Source organism: Sturnira hondurensis, unplaced genomic scaffold, assembly GCF_014824575.4.
Source record: "Sturnira hondurensis isolate 20B ecotype Veracruz unplaced genomic scaffold, ASM1482457v3 Scaffold0000167, whole genome shotgun sequence".
Lineage (NCBI taxonomy): Eukaryota > Metazoa > Chordata > Mammalia > Chiroptera > Phyllostomidae > Sturnira > Sturnira hondurensis.
The window spans coordinates 880,276-904,068 of NW_028072798.1; the positions used below are offsets into that span (position 1 = coordinate 880,276).

Sequence of the window (23,793 nt, forward strand, 5' to 3'; positions counted from 1 at the left end):
AAAGCAATGGCAGTCCCCTCTGCCTCCTCCCGCCACTGGGGCCGTGCGGTCTGTCTCACTGCTCACACCTTTGCTGGTTTATCTGCGCGTGAATGTGTGACCGTGCTCAGCCTGCCCCGCACCCTCACTGGGTCCGCGCTGCCTGCGTGCCTGGGTCACCTGGGTTGCCTGGGTCGCCTGGGTCGGGGGATCCTTCCTGCCCGACCCTGCCCCGCTGCTGGCTCTGCCCCTCTTACCAGTCCCGGTTGAACAGTTCATTGTTGTCAGACTTCCGTGTAGTTCAGTTTTCCTTCTTTGGCTGTGTCTTTGTTTACTGAACCTTTGTTGTATTCAAACTTGGTTGTGGGAGAAAGCACAGTGTTTCCACCTACACCTCCATCTTGGCCGAAGTCATATGCTATTTTTATTTGGCTTAAAACTTTTTACCCATATTCTCAGGATTTAAAAGATGACCTGAGGGCATGTCTATATGTCTACAGTTTTTGCAACTGATGACCTGGATTGCACACGCTATCCTATAGGGGAGATTGCTAATGACTATTTTAGTAATACTTTTTAAAGGAAAAACAATGACCGTAAAGACATGCATTTATTACTCCTTTCTCGTTTGCTCTGGATAGACTGGCCTTCAAACCAAGAGGCCTTTCAACCTGCCCGTCTTCTCTGCACCCTTTGCTGTTGTCTCACACTCCCCTTGCCCGTGGACTTAGATCTCAGCGTTACCTCTTCCTTCCTGAGAAGCGCCCCCCCCCCACCTCAACACCCCAGCCTAGGTCAGGGCCTGCTCTTTATTGTCCCTTGTTCTGTGTATGCCTCCTTTCTGACTATTTAACTGTCTGCTCTGTACCTTGAGAAGGGCACATTGTCACTTACGCATATTCTAGTCAAATATGTGTAACCTCTAATCACAAGGAAACTTTATTTTAAGGTGAAAGATACTTAGAGAAGTCTGGCTTCCATGGCAGTTTGTATGCTCCATGGGGTGAGGGCCAGAGGGGACACGTTCCTTCTTTGTCATGTCTCAGCCAAGCCTGGCACGGTGGGGTGTGTGAGTCCTGAGTGGCGTTCGGGTGAGCGGATGGGTGGTGTGCACAGTCACGTGGATGCGGAGCCTTGTCTGCTTGACAGACGCTCCTGGCACCTTCTGTGAGGTAGCTGGTCACTCGGGGGAATAACGGACCCTCTGTTTCTGTGTATTTCTCCTCTGAATGATCTATTTTTCTTGAAGTTATAGTATCTCTAACTTGGCTGTGAAGACTCACACTGACTTTTGTCTCCCCCATAGCTCCTCCAGAAGAATGGTCAGCTGTCCACCGTCAACGGCTTAGCTGAGCCAGGAGAGCTCGGCCCCCAGGAGGGAGCCCTGCACGGCCAGGAGGCAGAAGTCATTGTCGCAGAGGGTAAGCGGCCTTTCTAGGCTGAGGGCCAGACCAGGGGCCCGAGGGCAAACAACATCTGCGGGGAATCTGAGTTGAAGCATAAACACAGGTCTGGGCCGAAAGTATGTACTGTCATCCTCCCTGGGGTGGGTGATGTTGACAACAAACCCAGTGAATTGGTTACAAAAGGAAGCATTTATCTGACCATTTGTGTAGGCCCTGCGCTTAGCTTAGGAAGTTATACCAGTCCTTGGGGACAGGAAATGAGGTCATGTTTCCTTTCTTAGACGTCCTTATCTGCAACCTGATGTTGTTTTTTGGTTTTTGTCCCCCCCCCCCCCCCCCCCCCCACTGTTGCCTTGTCCCAACTACTTGTCTGGTGTCTAATGTGAATCCTTCTTGGAAACGCTGGGGTTGTAATTGCTTTTAGAGTCGGTACCCCTCACCCTAAAGAATGGCCCTCTGACACATGCGTAGGTCTTCCTGGTGATGTGCGTTTCGAGGTGCACGCCTCTTGCCACTGTGATGTCCTGTGCGTTTGTAGCTCGTGAGCCTTGAAGTCCTAGAGGAGTGGTCACTGGAAAGTGCACCTTTCAGCACACCGCCAGTGGCTCCATTTCAGCCCGTGCGGAGTGTGGTGAGAACCACACCTGAGGCGCAGAATCAGGCGCCTTGACCACTAGGTCTCATGTGAAGGGCCTTCCTCCATCCTAGAGCTCTATTTTCGTCATTCTGTTTCATCCTAAATGAAGGCATAATTTAACAGCCACTATTGGAGATGCATAAACTGGTGATTCGGCACACAGTAAATTGACCCTTGTGTGTCATGTGACCAAGACAACTGAATGGGAAGGGCCTCTGAAAGGAGACTGGCCGTTGCTGGGGTTCGATGAGGTTCTTCCAACCTGCGGAACCAACGTCCCCATAAAACTGCTTCAAGCTGTAAGGGTGGGAGTTTTTCCTTTCTTTCCCTCTAGGTTCTTTGGCTGGTCCAACGAAATGATATGATGGATTAACAGGAGAAAATACATTTAATTACTGACATACAGGGGTGGGGCATAAAGACAGGAGACACAGAAGGCAGCTGGTCATTGCAGCTTATCCAAGCTCCTGAGCTAAGGAAAGGGTGGGGGTCTTTCCAGAGTGGAAGAAAGCTGGTCCCAGGGAGGCAGAGGAGATGTTTGGGGGGAAGGTTGCTCCACTCCGTTGTGTAGGTAAGTTTCTTAGGTCAAAAGTAGTCTCTGCTAATGGCTGTCTTATTGGTACAGGCCCCTTTCCACGGTAAATTTTGTGGAAAGCTGGGGCACAGTTGAGGGTGGGGGTAAAGACTTTTTCCTGACTCTGCTGGGTTTCGATGGCCTTTCGCTCAGAATAATCCTCGTGCCAGCGTGGCCTGCTGGGAGACTTGCTGGGAAGCCCTTCAGTACCGATCTTTATATGGCAGCATGGGTGCACTGTGACGTCAGAAGTACGTACCGTCCCACAGGAGGAGGCTTCGCATAACCTAGTGTGAGGGTTTCACGTCATTTCCGTAGATACAATTGCAATGGCCCAACTCAAACTCCCAAGCCCCACACTTTGTCCTTCTTGTGTTAACTTTGGAATCAAATCAAGCCACAGCAGTTTTGGAGTCTCCCGTGGCCAAGCCCAGGGTGCTGGGTGCTTGTCATCGGGGGGTCAGGAAGCCCATCTGTGGAAGGATACATCCCATAAAAATAAGGTTAAGATGTGGGGACGATCTAATGACTTTTGCAAGAGGCGAGAGGTGCTCCAGGTTCAGGTGGAACAATCATTTGAGGTCAGAGGGTCAGGTAAAATCTCGGGGCTGAGGCGAGGTTGGTTTTAAATTTATGGAGGCAAGGGATACTGCCAAAATGAGGAGAATAATAACGGCCAACACTTCACAAGTTTCTATTAGGGTCTTGGAACTGTGCCTTTTGTGCATCATGGCCCTAAAAAGTGACAGCAACCCTAGGAGGTAGGCTGATCACATTCTTGGGATTCCGAGAGAAGCGGCCCACTGCCGAGGGTGAGCTCATCACCCCGGTGCTGTTACTGTGTGGGGCATGTCCACAGACTCATCTGTGGGAGTCATGGACTCAGCAAAGGGTGGAATGGAAACCCCGGGACAGCTGGGTGGTAGGGCCCTGAAAGCAGCGTGGTGTTCAGAAAGTACTGAGTAGGCCACGTGGGAACACTGAAATCTGCCACCAAGGTGGCGTGGAGTCAGGCTTCTTATCCGACGCTGTTGGTGAGGGTTGATGAGAGAAGGGAGACCAGGGTAGATGCCTGCAGTTTCGTGCCATTTTTTCCGTCCGTGACATGTCTGCTGGAGGCCTGCTGGCTATTTTCCTTTAGTCTGGTTATGATTTCATTCACATTTCTGCCATGTGGGTCAGCACTGTTGTTAGAGAAAGTGATCTGTCCCCACCCTATGATTATTCCATTTTTCTCCCTAAACCCAGCCAAGGCTTCTGACCCTGGCCTTGGCCTTCTGAGCAAATAGCAAATGCCTCTTGCAAGAAGAGGGGTCACCTTTATACTTTGTTCTTTAAAAGATCCTGGAAAGGTCTTGTTGTCTTGGGAAGAACCGGCCCCTGCCCCCCTCACACACACGCCCAGGGCTGCAGAGGCCACCGCCAGGGGCGTTTCTGGAGACCCTGCCTTTGGGACAAGCTTTTACTGTTCCGGGCAGGACTGACATTCCTTTGGGTGAGTGGGTCTCTGCGGCAGCTCGATGCACCTGCTTTGTTGTTTCTCTCCCCGTTTTGTCTGCCTGGTAAGTTAAATACAGACAGGGTCTTTACGTTAAAGCATTAAACAATATTTTTAGTGTTTTTTTCTCTTGACATCAGTGATAGCCTGTGGTTCGATATTATGATTATGTCATAAAAATAATTACAGAGACCCGTTCTACCTGTAAACAAAGACATCATTTGTTATGTAACACTTAATTGAGAATGTGGGGGACCTTGGTTTCTACCACCATCCACTTCTGGAAGCACAGATGTGACTTACCGTGGCCCCCCGGGGGGCTGGCCAGCAGTGGGGTTGGTCCTGCCACACGCGGATCCACGCAGGGGCACCCCCGCCAGAGCGTGTTTGATCTGAGGTGACAGACAGCATTTAGACAAAGCCATAGATGTGGCTATATTTTCGCCCCTTTGTTGTTGGTGGGAATTAGGCTCTTCCACCGGATCGCAAGGAAATCATCCCAAGGACCCACGCGTGGGAGACAGTGGTGGGGCGAAATGGTTTATTTGGGAAGAAGGCTGCCCTGGGTTTCCAGTGTCCCATCTGTGCCTGCCCCACCGTGGAAAAAGTCTGCCTGTGTCCCCAGCAAGGCCAGAACAAAAGCCATTGTCCAGAGTTTCTGTTTTATATTAAGGCTTTTAGTATTTTGGAGGCCACACCATCTTCTGCGAGCCGTGGTAGCTGCTTGACCCACATGGTCACGTGCTCCTGGGTGAACGAGAACGTGCAGATGCCTGGGGCAAGTGCATTACCAGGTTGGCAGGGGTAGGGGGGTGGAGGGGTGGGGAGAATGAGAGAGACAGAGAGCATGCCTCTCTGTTCCTCTGGGATTGTATTAGCTTGGATTTGGGACAGATCAGGTGCTTTTTCAAAAGCACCAATACACTTCCCAAGCTTTTGCAGGCTTTTGATAGGTCCCCACCCCCTAGGTAGACTGACAGGCCTCTTCAGTCAAGCACCTCCTCCCGTGCCTCCCAACAGTCTGGTCCTGGAGGGTGAGAGGGGGGTGTGTTAATCCCTAGTGGAGCAATGCTGTGATGCCCTGGGGTGTGAGGCTGCAGCTTCCTGGTGAAGCAAACAGGCTCCTGCTCCCCAGTTTATTCAGCTCAACGTCTAATTCCCTTTGCTCTCTTTCTTATTAATAATTAGCTAACTACCTACAGTAACACCTTGACTTGCTCGCTGTCTTTCTGAGACTAGAAATACTGGTAATTCAGAACCAGTCCTCTTCCTATCATGAAAATGGGATCCTGTTTCCTTGTAAGTGTTCTTTAAATGATAGAAAAAAGGAACCGCCTGCTAAATGTTTTCTGAACTGTGTAACAGGGTCAGAGACAGATGTTTTGGAGGGGGCTTGAAGATTATTTAATTCCAGGGGCCATCTTTTAGGTGTATACAATAAGAAATACTTAACTAAGTTGAAAAAGAATTCACAACAAGTTACTTTCGGCTGGGAGATTTAGTCCCTCCTGAATTCTTTTTAGGTGATTTATCATTTATCAAAACTACTTATATAGAAATGCAGCCCTTTCCAGACTAGAAAGTTCTGTCCCAGCTTGTTACTCCCAGAGTTCATAGGGGCTGCATGAAGTGCTATTTGTTTTGTGGAAAATCTGCTTCTGCTGAAGAGATTAAAAAAAAATCAACCCAAATTGTCATTTGTCCTATAGTCTTTGGCTTATACTGTTTTCCATGAATTAAATGCCTTAAAAAGGGTTTGAAAACATTATCTCTTGGTCTGGGTCCAACTTCTAGATTTAAAACTTTTGTAGGTATTTGTGTGAGCAAATAAACAGCGGTGGTCGTCTTGGTTCCGAGATTTGTGTTGACGTTTTTGTTGACATATGCTTTGTACGGGTTGCATACCCAGAGTGAGGACATTTCCACCAGCAACGGGGAACTCTGCCAATAGCATTTGCCCTTGGCGGGGTGCGGGGTGGGGGGGGCACTGTTCTCACAGTAGGGGCCAGCTCACCTGATGAACAGGCTTTGTTACACTAGTCTGAGGATGGTGACCAGGCTGTTCGGGTGATGTGAGGGGGGACCACTATTGTATATCTGCTCTGGCCCCTGGGGCAGGCCTCCACCCTGAGAAAGACAAAAACAAAGAAAACCCCAAATGGTGTTGCTTAAAGCAGAAGGTCTTCTGAGGATATATTTCTTGTATTTCACAGGATTCCACTTTTTTTCTCTCTGGATATTCCCCCCAGACCCAGTAACAAATGGAGGATTCATTGCTCAATGATCTAGGAGCTTAACTTGTAACATGATGGCGAATTTCACTTTTCGAATGGCGCTACCTCCATAACCCAATCTCTGCTTCTAGTACATTTTCTGTTTGAGCCTGCCGGCTCCTGGGGCATCGTGGGCTCTGTGGGCCGTGGAAGGGCCGTGAGGTTACTGCCAGGGGATCGCAGCCCTCCCTGCCGATCTTGTTACCTTTCAGAAAATCCGTTCTGGAGTTACAGGTAGCTTTTCTCCGCTTTTTGATCATTTAAGAACTTTCTGAATAGGGAGCACCCTAAAGGCTGCTCCAGGTCTGTAGTCAAACATGACCGCCCCGGTCCGGCCCCCCTGCCGCCAAATACTTGTTTTTGTCTGAGAGGCTGCTTTCTCTACCGGAAAGAAGCGTGTTTATGACTCAGTCCCCTTTCTCTTTCAATTTGGGACATAATTGGCACCTCGTTAGTGTTTTCATGAAGACAGGCCTGTTGCCCACATTGCTACATTCCATTCTGCCTTATTTCTCTCCACATCGAGTGTCAGCAGCTGCAATTCCCTGTCTGTCTCTTACCTGCCCCCCACCTCCGGCAGGGACAGGGGGAGGGGTCTAGATGGTTCAGTCCTGAACCCCCTGGTCTGTAACAGCGTCTGGCACATTGTAAGTGCTCCACAAATATTTGAGTAAGTAAGACACAGTTTTGAGTTACTTCTGTGGCAGAAGAAGATCTGTTAGCGTTTCACTTTCTAACCATTTATTTCCTTCATAGTTAGCTTTTCATTTTTATTAATTTACTTCCTGCGTGGCTAAATATCCAGCTTTATAGGCTCACCCAAGGCTTTTTTCTGTGGCAGCAGCGCGAGCAGAGCGGGATGCTTTTCGGGACGCCATGCTGGACTCACAGCTGCTCACTAGCAGTTGCCCAGGTGTTACTTGGAAGCATGAAATGAGACCCTGACCTGCTTGTGATTAAATTAAGACTGCTAGTCCTGAAATGCTATCAAATGTAGGTGCTCAGCAGAGAAGGAAAGGGATTTTTGTTTTTCCCCACTTTGGTGTTTTGAGTATAATATTATCACATGACATTTTTTCAAGCTGTATCCTGTTTTGTAATACTTTGAAAACTAGGGAGAACACTCACAAACCAGGCCCTGACAGGTCCCCAGCAGGGGGCGCACAGAGAGGCAACCACACATCGATATTTCTGTCCCTCTCTTTCTCCTCCCCTTCCCCCCTCTCTAAAAATAAATAAGTAAAATCTTTTTAAAAAAAGGCCTTGAACTTAGGCAAAAGCATGCTGGTGTCCAGCTTCTGGGAGCTAATTTTTATCCATTCCCCAGCTCAGCAGCCATATTTTTTGTGTGCCTCTCCGAAATGACTGATGTAATCGACAAATTTCCGGTAAAACACTCTAGTGCTTTCATCTCTAAAGAAACACAGATTTTTCTCCTTCTTTTTTTTTTGTTTTTGAGTAATTAACAGCCAAACTGTATAGAGAATTCTTTTTTTCTCTGAACTGTATCCAAGTAATGAACCTTTATTTTTTCCTTCTAACTTAAAAAATGGGGGCGAGGAGAAGAAGAAGGGGTAAGATCTTTATTCACCACCCCTTGCTTTTGTGAATCACTTCAGTCCACGGTGTGACCTTGATTTGAATACACCCCCTTATCTCATGGAGCATCAGTTTCTATCTGTAACGTGAGCATCCTCATCCATCTGTGAGATTCTATGGCCGAGCAGCATCAGCATTGCTGGTACTATAGGCATTAGAAACCGAGTGATGGATTAGCTGTTGTAGTCGCCCAAGTGACCTGGGGCAGGCGGGAATCTACCTGGTAATTTCATTATGCCTTTTTGTAAAGACACTTTCCTGCTTTTTCTTTTTAGCCTGATCTTAAAAGCCAACTTCTAGATTTGAAGTTTTAATGAACAGAAAGTTCAAAGGGGGGGAAATGTATTGAAGAATGTCTCCATATGTAATCATTTAGGTATGAAAGAAAGATAAGTAGCTTCATAAATGTGTCTACAGGTAACGTATCTTTCCCTCTATATGAGAGAATATGGGAATGATGTAATTGGGGTTGGTTATGACCCAGGATGGGTAAAAGATATTGTTAAAGGCTGTATCTGCTTGCTCTAAAGACTGTCAGTCAGTCTGAAATCACTGCAACGACTATAAGTGGCAGTAGTTGGGGGGCTACTTGAGGTCCCCACAAGTAGGGTCAGTGCTCTGGTCCATTTGAGGAGGAGCATAGGTGGGCTTGCCCAGGTAACACACCGAGAGTCAGACCCTTTCCCTTGGAGAGAATGGGGTGGTCCATGAGGAATGGTTCTCTAATGTGACTAAGCCACGAATGGAAACCTGAAACCTGAAATTATTTAGCCATTTAGTTTATTTAATGAAACGATTTAGGTATTTTCTCAAAGACCGACTCACCCCCCGTTTCACCTAACATAGCACCCCTATCAGGGGTGTCCCACCTGCGGCCCAGGATGGCTGTGAATGCAGCCCCACACAAAACCGTAAATGTACTTAAAATGCTATGAGGTTTTCTGGTGATTATGTGTCGCAATGTATTGAACGTGTGGCCCCGAGACATCTCTTCTTCTTCCACTGTGGCCTGGAGATGCCAGAGGGCTGGACACCCCTGCCTGGTTCCACACGGTGTGCTCAAGCCCAGCGTCCCTACGTCATGTGAACAGACACCTAGCGAACTTCCAGGAGACACATCCTCGGGGCTGAAATTTCACAGCTTTTTAGCGTATCCATGGCATCTCACTCCTGAGCACCATCCTTGGAATTTTTTCAAACTACTTTTTAGTTCAGGTGTCAGCGCCGTGCCGACATCTCCCACCTCCAGTGTTTGTGGCGCACGCATTAGTTGTTTTGGTGGAAAGCGTGCGAGCTTAGAAAGCGGGCACGTACGCGCTCGACTTAATTAATCGTACGTACGCGCTTGATTTAATTAATCGGATGAACTGGTTGCTTTAACGCGTCTTTACGCTGAACTGGCAGCACTTAGACTGGCACCAAACCCAAGGCGGTTATCCCGCTGTACCAGTTCGCTAGGGCTTCCAGAAGAAAACATCACAGAATGGAGAGCAGAAACAACAGAAATTTATCTTCTCACAATCTGGAGGCTGGGAAGTCCAAGATCCCGAGGTCTTTCTCTTTGGCTTGCCAGTGATGGCCTTTTCCACGTGGTCTTCCCATCATGCTTACACATCCGCGGTGTCTGTGTATCCTAATAACTAACCCTTTTTAAGAACACCAGGCAGATTGGATTCCGTGTGTCCCCCCCCCCCCCCCCCGCAGCCGTATTACCTCTTTAAAAGCCCTCTTTCCAAATACAGTTAGATTCTGGGGGGCTGGGGTTAGGGAATTCAACATAGGAATTTGCAGGGGACACAGTTCGGCCCCCAACAGCTGCCTTCACGTAGGACCAGCTGAAAAGTTAGGTTTGGGAGCAGGGAGCCGCCGCGTAAGGGCGCTGTGAAGCTGGCTGCCGCGCCAGGCTCTGCCACCTCGAGGGAGGCTCTTCTGCTCAAACACGGGCAGGCTCGGGGAGCCCCCCCCCACCCCCCTGACCCCCAGCTCCGTTCCAGGGCCGCCTTCTGAAGCTGCCCAGCACAGACTCACCTCCTTTTTCCACACGGCAGCCCTCTAAATATTTGAAAACATTTATCACGTCTTTCCTTTCATCTTTTCTTCTCTAGGCAAAACATCTCCAGAGAAAATAAGCTGTCTCACATTAAAAGAAAAATGTCGGGGCTTACATATATATTTCAAATGTGAATGCTCATGATGGAAGCTTGCCAAGCATAACTGCGTTTCATTTTCAACATTCCTGCTTCTTAAAAATAGTTTCTCCCTCTCACTCTATAAAGGGTGAGAACAACTTCGTTTGCTTCACACCAAGTAACTACTATGTAGCAAAAGGATTGGTGGTTAGAGGAGGTACTAAGCATATTGATGGGGAATATATAAAAGAGATCCCTTATCAAGGATGTTGGTAAACAAGCCAAAGTCAAAAAGGATGAAGGAAAATATCAGTGTATGTTGTTATATATTTCTTCCCTTTTTTAAAATCCTCACCCCAGGACATTTTTTCATTGCTTTCAGAGACAGGGGAAGTAAGAGAGGTTGAGGGCAGGGGGAGGAAACATCAATGTGAGAGAAAAACGCCAGTTTTCCTTCTTGTTCATGCCCCAAATGGAAATCAAACCCGCAGCCTGGGTACGTGCCCGACTGGGAATCGGAGGCACAGCCTTTTGCTCTGCAGGTTGGCGCTCCAGCCAGCCAAGCCACGCCTGCTCGGGCTCTGGTGTATTCCCGATGCTGGAAACCTCACGCACCGTTTCCGGGCTTCCCTCACCGTGACCATAAGCTCACAGCCTTAGCCACTACAGCAGCTAGAAAGAAGAAGAGAGAATTCCCACTTTCCAACTGATTGTTCGCTGAGAACCGCAGAGGCCGAGTCTCCGCCTCCAGCGGAGAGGTCGCAGCAGAGCCGGGCCGACACCTACGCAGCCAGCCTGCAGCCGAGGCCCCGAGACTGGCCTGCAGCTCTGGGGCCGCACCGTCGCAACCCACTGAGTGAACCTCGTCCAACAGCGCAGTGTTTCCCTTGTGCTCGGCCCCACACGTCCCCCCACTGGTGGTAATTTCCACTCAGTGGCCCAACACGGGGTGCGGTCAGTGTCCTCTTGCTCCGTGCATTATGCTGGACTCCAGTGCTGTTCCGAGTGTCAGTCTGCGGGGTGGCGCAGATGGCCCCTTCTGTCCTCGGTCTTCTGATGATCCTGTGATGATGAATCCCGTGTGAGCCCATTTACTCAGCGTGCTGGGCTCTCCTGGCCACGCTCAGTCCACCGACACGTGCGCGTCACTTCAGGCACGATATTTCTTCCTTCCTTTGTTCTCTTTTCGGAATGACCGTTATTCAGATTCTAGACTTTCTAGCATGGTCCTAATTAAAACTTTTCCCCCCTATATTTTATGTCTCTGTATTTGGCTCTATGTTTTGGGAAAATGTCCTCAAGGCTAGATTTCATCTTGTTACTATATTTTTAATTTCTAAGAACTGATTTTTGGTTGTTATTCTAATTATTCTTTCTTGAAGTATCCTATTTTTTCTTGGCTCCATTATCTTTGATCTTTAAAAACTAAAAAAAAAAAAAAAAAAGCAAGGTTTCAAATAAGCAAAATAGCCAACATCTATTCTGCTTCCACAATATACTCACCAGCGCTAGAGTCAACCTTTATTTGCACCTCCGAATCACACTAGCACAACTGGTGTGTTTAGCAGCTGGAGCCCGGAGACACTGGCCCCAGCCACACAGCCGTGGGGAGTAGCTTCTTAGACTCCAGCACCCTCCTTTGCCCGCCCCAGAGACAGGTGCTCGGAGTGGTAAGGCGAATAGAGGGCTTACACACAGGGCAGTCTGGATAGACTTGACTCCTGTTGGTATGTCCGCCCAGATCAGGTGGTGGAGCAAGTTTTATCTTACTTCATAGTTTTACAAAGATGGCACTTTGACTTTAATCTGACTTTAGCTTGCTAATATTTATGCCCACCATTGGAGAGTTTAAGATCATGGTTTAGACTGCCTTGCATTGTTGACAGAAATCGGAGGCACGGCTCTAAGGTTCGGGGTCCTGCGGTGCTGGGCCACCTGGACAACCCAGGGCCAGCTGTCCTGTGTGTTTCATTCTCACTGTAGAAGTAACAAAAGGTCATTGAGAAGATTTGTAAAATGCAGGGAAATATTGAGACAGAAATTGTTCATGACTCCACTACAGTTGGCTCCCCCCCAGCTCTTTTTATCTTAGCCTTACATATATATGAGTTTTAAAAAGCAAAATTGGGATTATATGGAATGCATAATTTTATCCTGCTTTTACCTTGAGCAGAGAGGTATGGGTTTATAGATCAGTGTAGGCATTTTCCTTGTCATTAATGCTTCCAACATGTTGTTTTGTCAAATAATCCACTGAAGAGTTAAATATGCCATTTTCCTACCATTGAGACACTTAGGGTTTTATTTATTTATTTATTTGTACAGAGAGGGGAAGGGGAGGAGAAAAAGAGAGAGACATCGATGTGAGAAAGAGAAGCATCAATGGGCTGCCTCTCACACCCCCCCTCCCCCAAACTGGGGACCTGACCCACAACCCAGGCATGCGCCCTGACCGGGAATCAAACCAGCAACCTTTTGGTTTGCGGGATGACACCCAACCCTCTGAGCTACACCATTCAGGGCAGAACACTTAGGTTCTTAAATATTATATGTCCTAAGCAGTAAACATTCTCATACATAAATCTCTACCTCTCATTTGGCATATTTCTTTTTTTTTTTTTAAGATTTTGTTTATTTATTTTTAGAGAGAAGGGAAGGGAGGGAGAAAGAAAGGGAGAGAAACATCAGTGTGTGGTTGCTTCTCATGTGTCTCCTACTGGGCACCTGGCCTGCAACCCAGGCATGTGCCCTGACTGGGAATCGAACCGATGATCCTTTGGTTTGCAGGCTACACTGAGCTACTGAGCTACACCAGCTGAGGCCGTGGTGTATTTCATAGACATAGAATTGACATAGAATCAAAGAATATAAATATATGTGGCTTGATAAAGGGAGCAGTGATACTTACTGTACATACTTCTGTCATTTGGATTGTGTTTTTAAGTGTTTATTTATCCCTTGCTTTTTAAAAACCCTTCTGTGCTTTTTAAGTCCTGCTTTAGCTCTTCCGTCGTATCACAACAGTCCCAGAGGACTAGTGTTCAGACTATTTGTCTGGAGGATTTTGAGTCTAAATAACCGTGTCTATGTAAACATGCCCGGTCCAACTGGACCATAACATTCAGTCAGCTGGTATTTGTCTGAGTGTGTCGCATAGGGACCGAGACCTGAAAATACATCGAGCCTGAAACCTGCCCATCCTGGTGGGTGTGAAGTTGTATCTCATGGTGGTTTTGAGTTGCATTTTCCTAATGGCCAATGACGTCTTTTTTATATGCTCATTTGTCATTTGTATAGGTACTCTGGAAAAATGTCTACTCAGATCCTTCGCCCATTCTTTATTTGGGTTACCATATGTATTACAGAGTTTTAAAGATGCCATTCAAAACCCTTCATAATCTGGCCTCACATGTAATATTTATCACATTTCCAGTTATTACCTGTGTCTCTCCACTCCTCCCCCCTGGTCTCCCTGAGTAGACTCTGAGCTTGTAGCTGTAAGAAACTCACACACAACTCCCTCAAGGTCATGTTCTTCTTGTCTTTGCCCATTCTGCTCCCTCTGGGCCCCAGGCAGGGTGGTCCCCCGCCGCCCCCATCTGTTCGGAGGCTGGCTCAGAAGTTTTGAGGTCTGTGTGCTTCTATTTCTGGGTGTGTCTGCCACACAAGACAGCTCCCCGAGGCCAAGGACGGTGTCCAGTTGTATCCCTGAGGGCTTAGCTTAATTAACGTGGACCAAGAAATTGGTAAATATTTGTTGAATGAACAGTGAAGTTTTGGAAAAACACTTATTCTGTCATCTCTCTATTTATGTTATTGGTAAACATTTTCCCATAACTTTTGCTTTGGGTGGTGATGTCATCCCCTAAAAGTTTTGGTGTAACACAAACGAGCAAACGGAATGGAGCGATCGCAAAAGGAAGTTGCCTGCATTGTATGCTCACCTTAGGTGCCACCTCTACTTGGCCTTTATCCTGATGGATGCCTTCCTCTGTAAATCCAGACACGCAGAGGCTTAGGGAGCAGCTGTGCCGCACACTCTGTCTTGCTTACTCTTAAAGGTGGAGAACAAAGGAGAGCCGTCTGCCAAGTGAGTCAACATATGACCTCTCTAAGGATATCAAATCAGATGTGTCTGTACTAGTGTCATAAAAATAAATGAGAAGTTGAAGTGGCAAGACTGAACAGCAGTAGTTACCTTTCTGAGTGTCATTTTGGGCCTATCTAAGCTGTGTGACTGGTGACGTTTCTTCCTGTCCAGCTCTCAGGGAAAGAGCTGTTGCTTGTCCTGATGTTAGAAGTTACACTTGGGGGGTGGAAAGGAGCTGCTGGTGCAGCCACGCAAGGTCATAATCAGCAGGCGCATGCATAAGGTCATCATGTGTGTTTCGTAGGTGGCACTCATGCCACCCACAGATGGAAGCCAGGTGCTGTCCCCAGCAGCTGGTGTTGAGAAATTTAGAACTGAGACCTCAGATGCTGGAGGTAGCAGGGACTCTTGGACAGCTCCGGGGAAGGTGTGGGCTCCACCTGGGGACAGTGTGTGGGCTGACCCTGTCATGCTTGGTACAGCTGCAGACCACTCAGTGAATGGTCAGAGCACAACCTCCAGAGTCAGCTTCCATCCATGATCTATCTGCACAGCCAGGACTCTGCGGGGCTGGGGCTGGGGCTGGGGCTGCGGGCTTTGGCTGGTAGGAGAGGAATACAAGGCTGCCCTGAGCCCCAGCCGTGTGGACTGGGGAGGGACTATAGCACCAGCAGCAATTCTCACCAAGAAACCCTTAAGAGAAGCAATTCGTTAAAGTTAAGACTTCTTTATGGAAGATAAAAGGTTAGGAAGCCGCTAAATGGCTCACTCTGGGAATCAGCTCCCAGGCAGCAGGATGGGGAGCATTACTCTCTGTTCCCTCATGGATTTAGGATTAGGCTGGGCATTTCTCGGAGAGGATGAAGCTGATTTTTGTAGTAAGGTCCGATTGCTTATCGGCAACTGAATATGGTGCTTTGCGCCCCCTCGTGGCAAGAAGGAGCACTTACGTGCCGTGCAATGCCAACCTGCATGCCAGCAGTATTCGGCTTTTCCTTTTTATTTTAAACCATTTTTATTTTTAATTACAGTTGACACACATTATTATATTAACTTCAAGTGCATACCTCAGAGATCAGATATTACATAACTTGCTAAGTGATCGTTCTGATAAATCTGGCACCCCACCTCCCTGGTCCTCTCCAAACCCCCACCCTCCTCTGTGCTTCCCAAGAAGTAATGAATAAGATCTTCACGGTCTGAAGGAAAGAGAAATAGTAAAACCTTACTTTTGTTTGGTGAGAGGAAGAGCTTGTGCTAATGGGGTCAAGGCAAGGCATGGAATAATAGGAAAAGGATGAAAAGAGGGGAATAAGCCCAGGCCGCCTGAACGGACCTATAGCCTCATCAGTGGTTGACCTACAAAAAAAGAGTGTGCCCAAATCATGAGAATACACCGACTCTTTCTACCTTGTGCCTTTCTATAGAACAGATCTGAAGTTTCAGTGGAAAAGAATGTAGGGCTGTCTGAAATTTTCTGGACGTTTAACATAGGATCTGACTAATTTCGTGCTGGATGCGTGGATATTGGAGGTGTGGTATTGTCTGTATGCTGGAATGTGGCACAGTCTGATAGAAAAGTGTAGCTTTTACCATTAAACAAAACAAAACAAAACAACCAAATAGACTTACTGTTCAAGTGTTTAGGCTTTTTCAAGTTGCCGTGATCAAATGTTGAAGATACAAAGTTTGCCTGGTAACAGCCCTCCTCAAAAAGTTCCAGGCAACAGGACACCTGAGAGTGCCGGCCCTCAGATCGGCAAACAGATGAGTGTGTCAGACAGACCGCGGAAAATATAAAACACCGCAGGTGCTAAAAAGAAGTGGCGTTTTGCACCTCATCAACTTTTAAGCAAACATAAGGATACAGAACACTATTAAAAATGGCAGTCGAACTTAAAATCTGTGGAGCTATTTTCTTGAAGTAATATTAAAAGCTGAGATACAGAACTAAGTCGGTGCCAGGAGTGAAGTAATGGTTTAGATAAACATGCTGCTGATTCGTGTGCATTAATTCATCCCAGCAACTCTTAAACCCTCCCTGGGTCTCTCGGCAGAGACTGGCTGACCACTCGCAGACCAGCTCCAGGGAGGGCTCCTCGCCTTTAAAGTGAAACACGTGACTCGGAGTCCCCCCCCCCCCCTGGCGGCGGGGGCGGGGCCAGGCTCCAGCGGGCGGGCGGAGGGTGGATCTTATAATTAGCGGGGAAAGGCGTCCTCAGCCACTTTGTGCTGCGGCTCCCCCGGCACCTTGGGTTCTCCCTCCTGCTCTGGGTGGCTTGGCGCTTAGTTCCTCCTCCGCACGGCGAGGCAGCACCGGTGGGCAAGACCCCGGCCGCTTCAGCCAACCGTCAGAGGAGAGGCAGGACCCGCAGCGCCTCTCACCTGGAGAAGCTGGTAACCATGCTGGGGATCCTCACAATCACAGGTAAGAGCCAGGTCTGTGTGCCCCCAAGGCAGTGGCAGGTGGAGTAGACACTGCCTTCCTTCTAAACTGCATTTGGGTGGGGACCTCGAGGTCAGTGGCGGGACACACTGATGGGCGTGTAATTCTCGCAGTGTGCTGGCTTTTCATCAGAAGAGCGTTCTCTCTGTGGCTCAGCAAGGACCAGACAAAGCTAAGGTTTTCATTTTGTCAATGCAAGAATCTTCCTGCTGTGCCTAGGAGGGACCCGGAATGCATTTTTTTAGGGACTGTCCCCTCCCCCCCTCCCCCCGCCCTCCCCGCGCGGAGAGGGACCTCTGCACCAGCTGAATCGGTTCACGCTAGGTTGGGGGGAATTCAAAATAGGTTGTGACAGCCTAATAATCACTTGCTGTCATAAAATACTAAATTCCTGTATTTGAGAAATTTCAGCGATTGCATGCTTCTTAGGAACTTTCAAGGAAGGGAACACTTGGCGATTTAGGGGACCGGAATGCCTGCACTGGTTTAAGTGGTGGCTTTAGTGAAGCCGTAGTCACTGAGAAGTTGGTGGCTAGCAGGTGAGGGCGTTTAAGCAATGAGTAGTAAAAATGCATGTTTCTTCGCTTGCTCTCTCGAAGCCCGGCTGAGTATGAGTTATATTATTTAATACCTACCTCCAGCATATAAATTACATATATCAGACTTGCAGAGTGTGCTTATAGCACCTCTGACTTGGTTTCTCTCATTTCACGACTCCTTGGAAACCTGCCGGTTTTCCTTCTGTCTTGCATTTCCTGCCCTGAGAAAATGAAACCCCAGTTGAACATTTATAAGACCAACTCTTCTCTAAGATTTGAGGTCATTGCTCACCAAATCTACATGTTTTCTTTAAAGCGGAGTAGAGAAGAATTCCTAGGACTTAATTTTTCCCCCTCAATATAATTGTTTCTGCAAACCCTTGCCCTCTTGTAGAATATTAAATGAATGTGAAAGTTTAACTCAACATGTCTCTCACTTCCTATAGATTTGCTTGTTTACTTTGAGAACTTAAAATTCCTTCCCCGAGTTAACTTGAGTAGACTTTCTGTCCTTGGCCTCGCATAAAAATTTACATGGTACCTAGAAATTATTATTAAATAGACTATACAAAATGTAAACATTAAAAACCAAAACTCTCCATTTTTTCCAGATCACTACTTTTTCTCTGCAGTAAACATTTATAATGCCCATCCCAAAGAGACTGCCCGAGAATATGGTTTATGGGTGTCACAGCTGGGGATGGGGCTTCTCTGATCAAAAGTTTTTTTCTGGGTGCTTTTCATATCTACAGTCTGGCCTTTATTATACTGTTTGATTAATTTACCATATGCTGACTTTGTTAGGGGAAAGGAAGGTGGTCCTTTTTAGCACTAATTAGGGAACTTGAGAGGGCTTTTGAAAACTGGTTCGGTTAACCCAGTGGAATGATGTGTTATCAGAAGTGGTTGGAAGGGCTCTCCAATTTTGAAGGCAACCTCAAGAAATTGCATCGGTTGCTTTCTGAGTTTTACTTACGTTACAAGGGAGAATGCGGCAAGATTTTGTACTTTTTCCTGGTAATGAGAAAGTGCACAGAAGAAAATCTTAACTCCAAAAATTATAACAGCAAATAAACATGTCCTAGTGGAAAAGGAAAATTTCGACTGTCATTGTCTTCTGCAACTTTTCCTGATAGGGAAGCTTTACAGCCAGTTGTCTTTAAATAGTTGGTCAGAGTCTTAAAAAGCAGTGAAGACTTTTGTAATTGGCATTAAGGATTAATTAAATATCAGATTTAATTAATACCTCACCTAAATGTGAGTTATTCTAGTCCCAATCCTCCATAATACTTCATTATGCAAGGAGCATTTAAGTTTCACAATTAATAGGAGTGGAACAAGATGGTAACATTTTTGTGGAATTCCTTAGGAATGAGCTTTCATTTCTGAAAGTTGGGAAAAGCTGCCCCTGATGGAACTGACACCCACCCCCCCCTACACACACACTGTGAAATGGATGCAGCAGGACATGAATTATGAAACAATTGATTATTCATGTTGCTGTCGCCTTTCTCAAAGTCTGTCACATCACATTAGCAATAGCTTAGCTAGAAAAGTGATTGATATGATGATGATCTACGAGGTGACCTTTCCCCCACCCACTTACCAGTGGTGTGCCAGCAAAAAACAAACAAAAAAGAAAACTTTCTGAATTAGGGAACTCACGCCCAGGGAGCTAACTGCAGAGTATCATGAGGAATTGGGTGACATTCTTCTTTAAATGTAAAGTAAACTGGGGAAGAAAGAATCCTTTGGCCTTCATGCAAATTCTAGATTCTTTAAAATGCATTTCTCTCTGCAAGCCGTTTTACAAGATGAAATAAACACACCTTTCACGTGGGTGCCTTTTTTTGCCATGAAGGTGTAGATTAGGTAAGAAATGTGCCGGACATGAACTTCACCCAGTCATGACTGCCAGTGCCCGCTGTGTGGCCCTGATCATTATTCCTCACAATAGCCCTGCAAAAAGGTGTGGTTTCACTTCCCCTTTCTCCTGAAAGCGAAGTTTCTCCTGTGTTCCACGGCTACGAAGGAGCGGATGTAGGGAACCTCGTAAGGACCCCCTTTCTTACTGTGTGTAAAGTGTTTGGACACCATTGAACGTCACAGGAGGCCAGGTGAGGACCTGCATGCTCCTGCAGTGGGCTCTGCTTATCTGAGCTTTAATCCCGGCTAAGCCTCTCCCCTTGGAGGTTTTGTGGTTAACGAGCCTTAGAACAAGGGGATTTGGGTGTGCAGGATGTAAGGGATGGATTTAGAATGCGGAGAATTCCTGGAGATGGTCCAGGGCAGTGCTGCAACTCGTAGGGGAAAGTTAACCAGTTCCAGATGTCGCGCGAGCTGGCCCGATGTACTTGGGGATGGGAGAGCGCTGGGATTTAGTATACTGTTAGCATACCAAACTTAAAAAAAATTAAATGAGTGAGATAATACATTTTTCAAAAAAGAAAGAAAATTAAATGAGTGAAAGCATCTTGTATGTACATTATTTTAAAATCATTTCTTGCTTCCAAGGGATGTTGTCAACATGCTGACGCAAGCAGGCTTATTAGAGTCTTTTCCCAGAGAAAGGAAGTCCAGGTATATGGGTTCAGTGAAGATGTTCACTTAAGAAGCAAAACTTTAATTAAATTAATTAATTATTTAAGTTTAAAAAGTTTTGCCCTGGCTCAGTGGATTGAGTGCCGGCCTGCGGACCAAAGGGTCACTGGTTTGATTCCCAGTCAGGGCATGTGCCTGGGTTGTGGGCCGGGTCCCTGGTAGGGGGCACACGAGAGGCAACCACACATTGATGTTTCTCTCCCTCTTGCTCCCTCCTTTCCCCTCTCTCTAAAAATAAATAAGATGTTTCTACTAACGGCTAATGTGGAAAAACATGTCGCACAAACCATGTACCAGGCAGGACTGTGTTGGGCGTGGTGCCCATGAGTGTGGACTGTTGCGGGGACCATAGTGTTATATTTCTCACTCTTTTAAGTGGCTGTGGGCTGGAAAGAGGACCAGGGACTGTCAGGGGCAGTGTGAATGAAGGTGGAGTGACAGTATCTGCCAGCTCTGCCTCCTGGGGGCTTTTCCAGTCGACACACCGACCGATTCCCTTACCAAGACTTGCTGGCATCTCCGGTGCCTGGTGAGACGCGGAGTTCCCCGGCCAAACCGCAGCACCGCGAATGAGCACCACGTTTGTATTCGGGGGCATCTGAGAGAGCGAGTTCTGCAGAATGGCCGGATAATTCAAAGTCCCGCATGAGTGATAATCATATGTTGTGTCAGAAAGGCCCACTCTAGAAAAATAGTTGTTTCGGCAGGGCTTTAGGGTGCCAAGAAAGTGCACCCCTAAATCAGCGATACTTAGAATCAAGCTTTGTGACTCTCTTCCTCCTATTTAATGGGACAAATCTAAGGCACGTAACAATGCTGCAGGGAGCCAATGTGTCAAATGAGAGCAGAGAGGGTTTGAAGTCATTTATAAGTACATTTATTAATAAAACATTTTTAAGTGTGGTTATGAAGGGATTCTGCTGTGCCGACTCTGGGCTGGGGACCACTGGCCTGTCTTTCCTGGGAAACACTGTTATTCCCGGCCTCCTGTCCCTCACCTACTGCCTTGACTCCCAGTAGCCAAACCTGTTGGCTTGGTTTTCTCCTCCTTGTGCCCCTACCTGTTCTTTTTAACTCCATTTGCTCACCCAGCTATGATCGGTAACTCACTCAGCACCAGTGTGCAGACAGCACAGAAAAATACCTTAAAGCGAGACTCCTGCTAACTGTAGACTAGAACTTGGGTGGGACAGTCTGGGGTTGCCTGGAGACCTCTGCCTTCAGCCAGCACCTGGGAAATGGGGCTGGCTTTGGTGTGTACCTGGGGTGGGTGAAGAGGGCCACAGCCACATCTGACCGGCACTCGGTGCAGAATGGGCTGCAGAAGCTAGATCTTGACAGGGTGCAAAGAGAGGCGAGAGGGTGTCTGCGCCCCGTTTTTCCCCCTTGAAATGTTTATATTGGAAGACTCAGAGGTAAAGGTATGTGCACAACGGCATTCGACTTTCAGAGTTTGAAAGGACACCCGAACTTTATGTCTTGGTGGGTTTCCGCAGGGTCATCTTGTCCCGAAGGTCTAGGAAAGTTGCAGGCTTCCCGCTGGGAGAGCTGAAAGCTGTTCGATGCTGCCCTCTTCTGTTCGAGATCATGCAAGGGCCTGGACACGGATTTTATACACGTGAATGTTTGGGACATGGCATGACAGTAAAAAATTGGACCAGTGCAGATTGTTTAACAATAAGGGAATGTAAAAATAAATTATTGCAGCTATTACATCAGTTTCTAAGTCTATTGAAAAACTTAGTAGGAAATTCAAATATGAATAGTGACTATCTGTGGACACTGTCTTTATGAATATTACTCCCTTTTTCTGTATTTTTTTTCCTGCCCTTGAGCGGAGGCCCACTCTCTGACCTCCCTGCAACTCAGGGAGAGCCCTGTTGGGGCCGCTGTTGGCCCCATCTCAGACCTTCCCAAGGGACCGTCTGAGAGTGAAGAAATGCACTCGGTTCACAGCCCGACGGATGAGCTTCCCTCCGCCCTCCCTTTTTCTGTATTTTAAAATCTCCTATAATTTACATAGGTTATTTTTTGGAGTTGGTAAAAAGAATTTAAAATAAATAGTTCTGTTCTCAAGAAAACAATGAAGAGAAAAAGAACAAGTGTACTTTCTGTTTTATTATTATTATAGACGACCGACTGGTAGTTCATCTTCCTTGTAAGTCTTTGTAGGATGTACTGGAGGTGACCTTACAAGTGAGGACACTAAGAACAGAAAATTCAAGAAATTTAGTCCAAAGGTCCTGTTCTGATAGGTGGCACAGCTGAAAACTGAAACAACAGTCTGTCTCCGGAACTTCTGCCCTTCAGTCTTTTTCTCCCCTCTGCCTGAATTCTTTCTTTCTTTTGGTGGGGGGTGGGTAAGGGGACAGTAGTTTTTCTATTAATCAGGACATTGACAACATTTATTCCATGTTCTACATGTGAGGCAAAGGTCCAGTGACCTCTGAAATTGGGCAGAGCAAATCATCACCCTTTCCAGTTTTGTTTTCTATAGTTTTATTATCTATACTTGTTTACTCTTCTGAGTGATTTTTTTAAAAATCAGTAACTTCAAACTTACAGAAAGTTGCAGGCATAAAGTCCAGGGAACATCCAGATGCAGCTATTGGAAACACTTACCTCATTTGCTTCACAATTATTCTCTATGCTGGAAAAGAAAACAAAGACCACAATCAGCATGAGACGACATTTGCTGAACCATTGGGGGTGAGGCGTACACATCGTGCTCCTTGACTCCCCAGTTTTTCCTAAGAACAGAGATATTCCCACAATGCAGTTATCCATGTTACAAATTTCTTTCACAATACTTTAACTTTTTTAAAATTTAATTTATCTTTATAGGGGAAGGGAAGGAGAGAGGGAGAGGAACATCAGTGTATGGTTGCCTCTCATGCGTCCCCTGCTGGGAACTGGCCTGCAACCCAGGCATGTGCCCTGGCTGGGAATTGAACCGGTGATCCTTTGGTTTGCAGGCCCGTGCTCAATCCACTGAGCTACACCAGCCAGGGCCACAATACTTTAAAATAACCTTATTTCAGTTTTACCAGTTAATCTAATAAAGCCCTTTTTAACATTCCCCCTTACACTACGAGATCCATCCTTGGGTCAGGTATGATATGTTATATTCTTTAGCATCTTTTAATCTGAAACGTTTCCATAGCATTTATCTTTTAGAACATTGACTGTTCAAAGCTTATAGTGTTCTCCCCATTTCCACACATTTCTTATCTGGTTCAATTTGAATTATGCGTTCTCAGCCATGAATCTGTCCTGTTCAGGGTATGACCCCCAAGGTCCATCTGTCTGTCATAGGTTGATGTTGAATTCTTGTTTTTCTTTCTTCCTCCACCCTTTCTGCTATTAAGCATGTAAACGTCCTGCTCTGCCTTCGGCTGTATTCCCATTTGGTGTCCATCGATTGTTGCCCTACGGGGTCTCTACCATGATGGTTGCAGAAATGACGGTCAGGTGATCTTTTGAATCTGTGAGCGGGTGGGTGGGACATATGTCTTGTCGTCCTTTCCTTTCCTTTTTTCCTTCCCTCTTTCCTTTTTAAAAGCATGACTATAACCATGAAAAAAAACAACCCAGCGTTTTATACCAAAATGGAATTTAAGTTGCTATCACATTGGACAGACAGCAGTTTTCCCATTGAGGTGTGGGAGTTGACATGTCCAAATACTTTTTCTTGTCTTAAGTGGCATTTACAAATGATAAAAAGTGGTGATTTATGGAAAATAAGAATTTTAACACTTTGAAAAATATAGAGTTAATTTTTATTTTTTTATTTTTAAAATTATTTTATTGATTATATTACATTTGTTCTATTCCCCCCTTCATTCCCCTCCACCCTGCACACCCCTTCCCCCACCATTCCCCCGCTTTTTTTAAAAAAAAATTTATTTATTTATTTATCTTTAGAGGGGAAGGAGAGAGGGAGAGAGACATCAATGTATGGTTGCTTTTCGTGCGTCCCCTGCTGGGAGTTGGCCTGCAGGACACTGGCCTGCAACCCAGGC

At 46.6% G+C, this 23,793-nt stretch overlaps 1 protein-coding gene across 2 annotated transcripts in view; it reads left to right on the forward strand.

Moving 5' to 3' along the window:
• AKAP12 (A-kinase anchoring protein 12) overlaps window positions 1-23,793 on the forward strand; it is an 80,846-nt gene that overhangs the window by 43,776 nt on the left and 13,277 nt on the right. The window contains exon 2 of one of the 2 annotated variants that reach the window (XM_037049782.1): window positions 1,286-1,400. In XM_037049782.1, the coding sequence (XP_036905677.1) occupies window positions 1,286-1,400 (115 nt within the window). Of the gene's footprint in view, window positions 1-1,285; window positions 1,401-16,393; window positions 16,614-23,793 lie in introns of those variants that run through there. The other variant, XM_037049869.1, reaches the window with a different exon arrangement.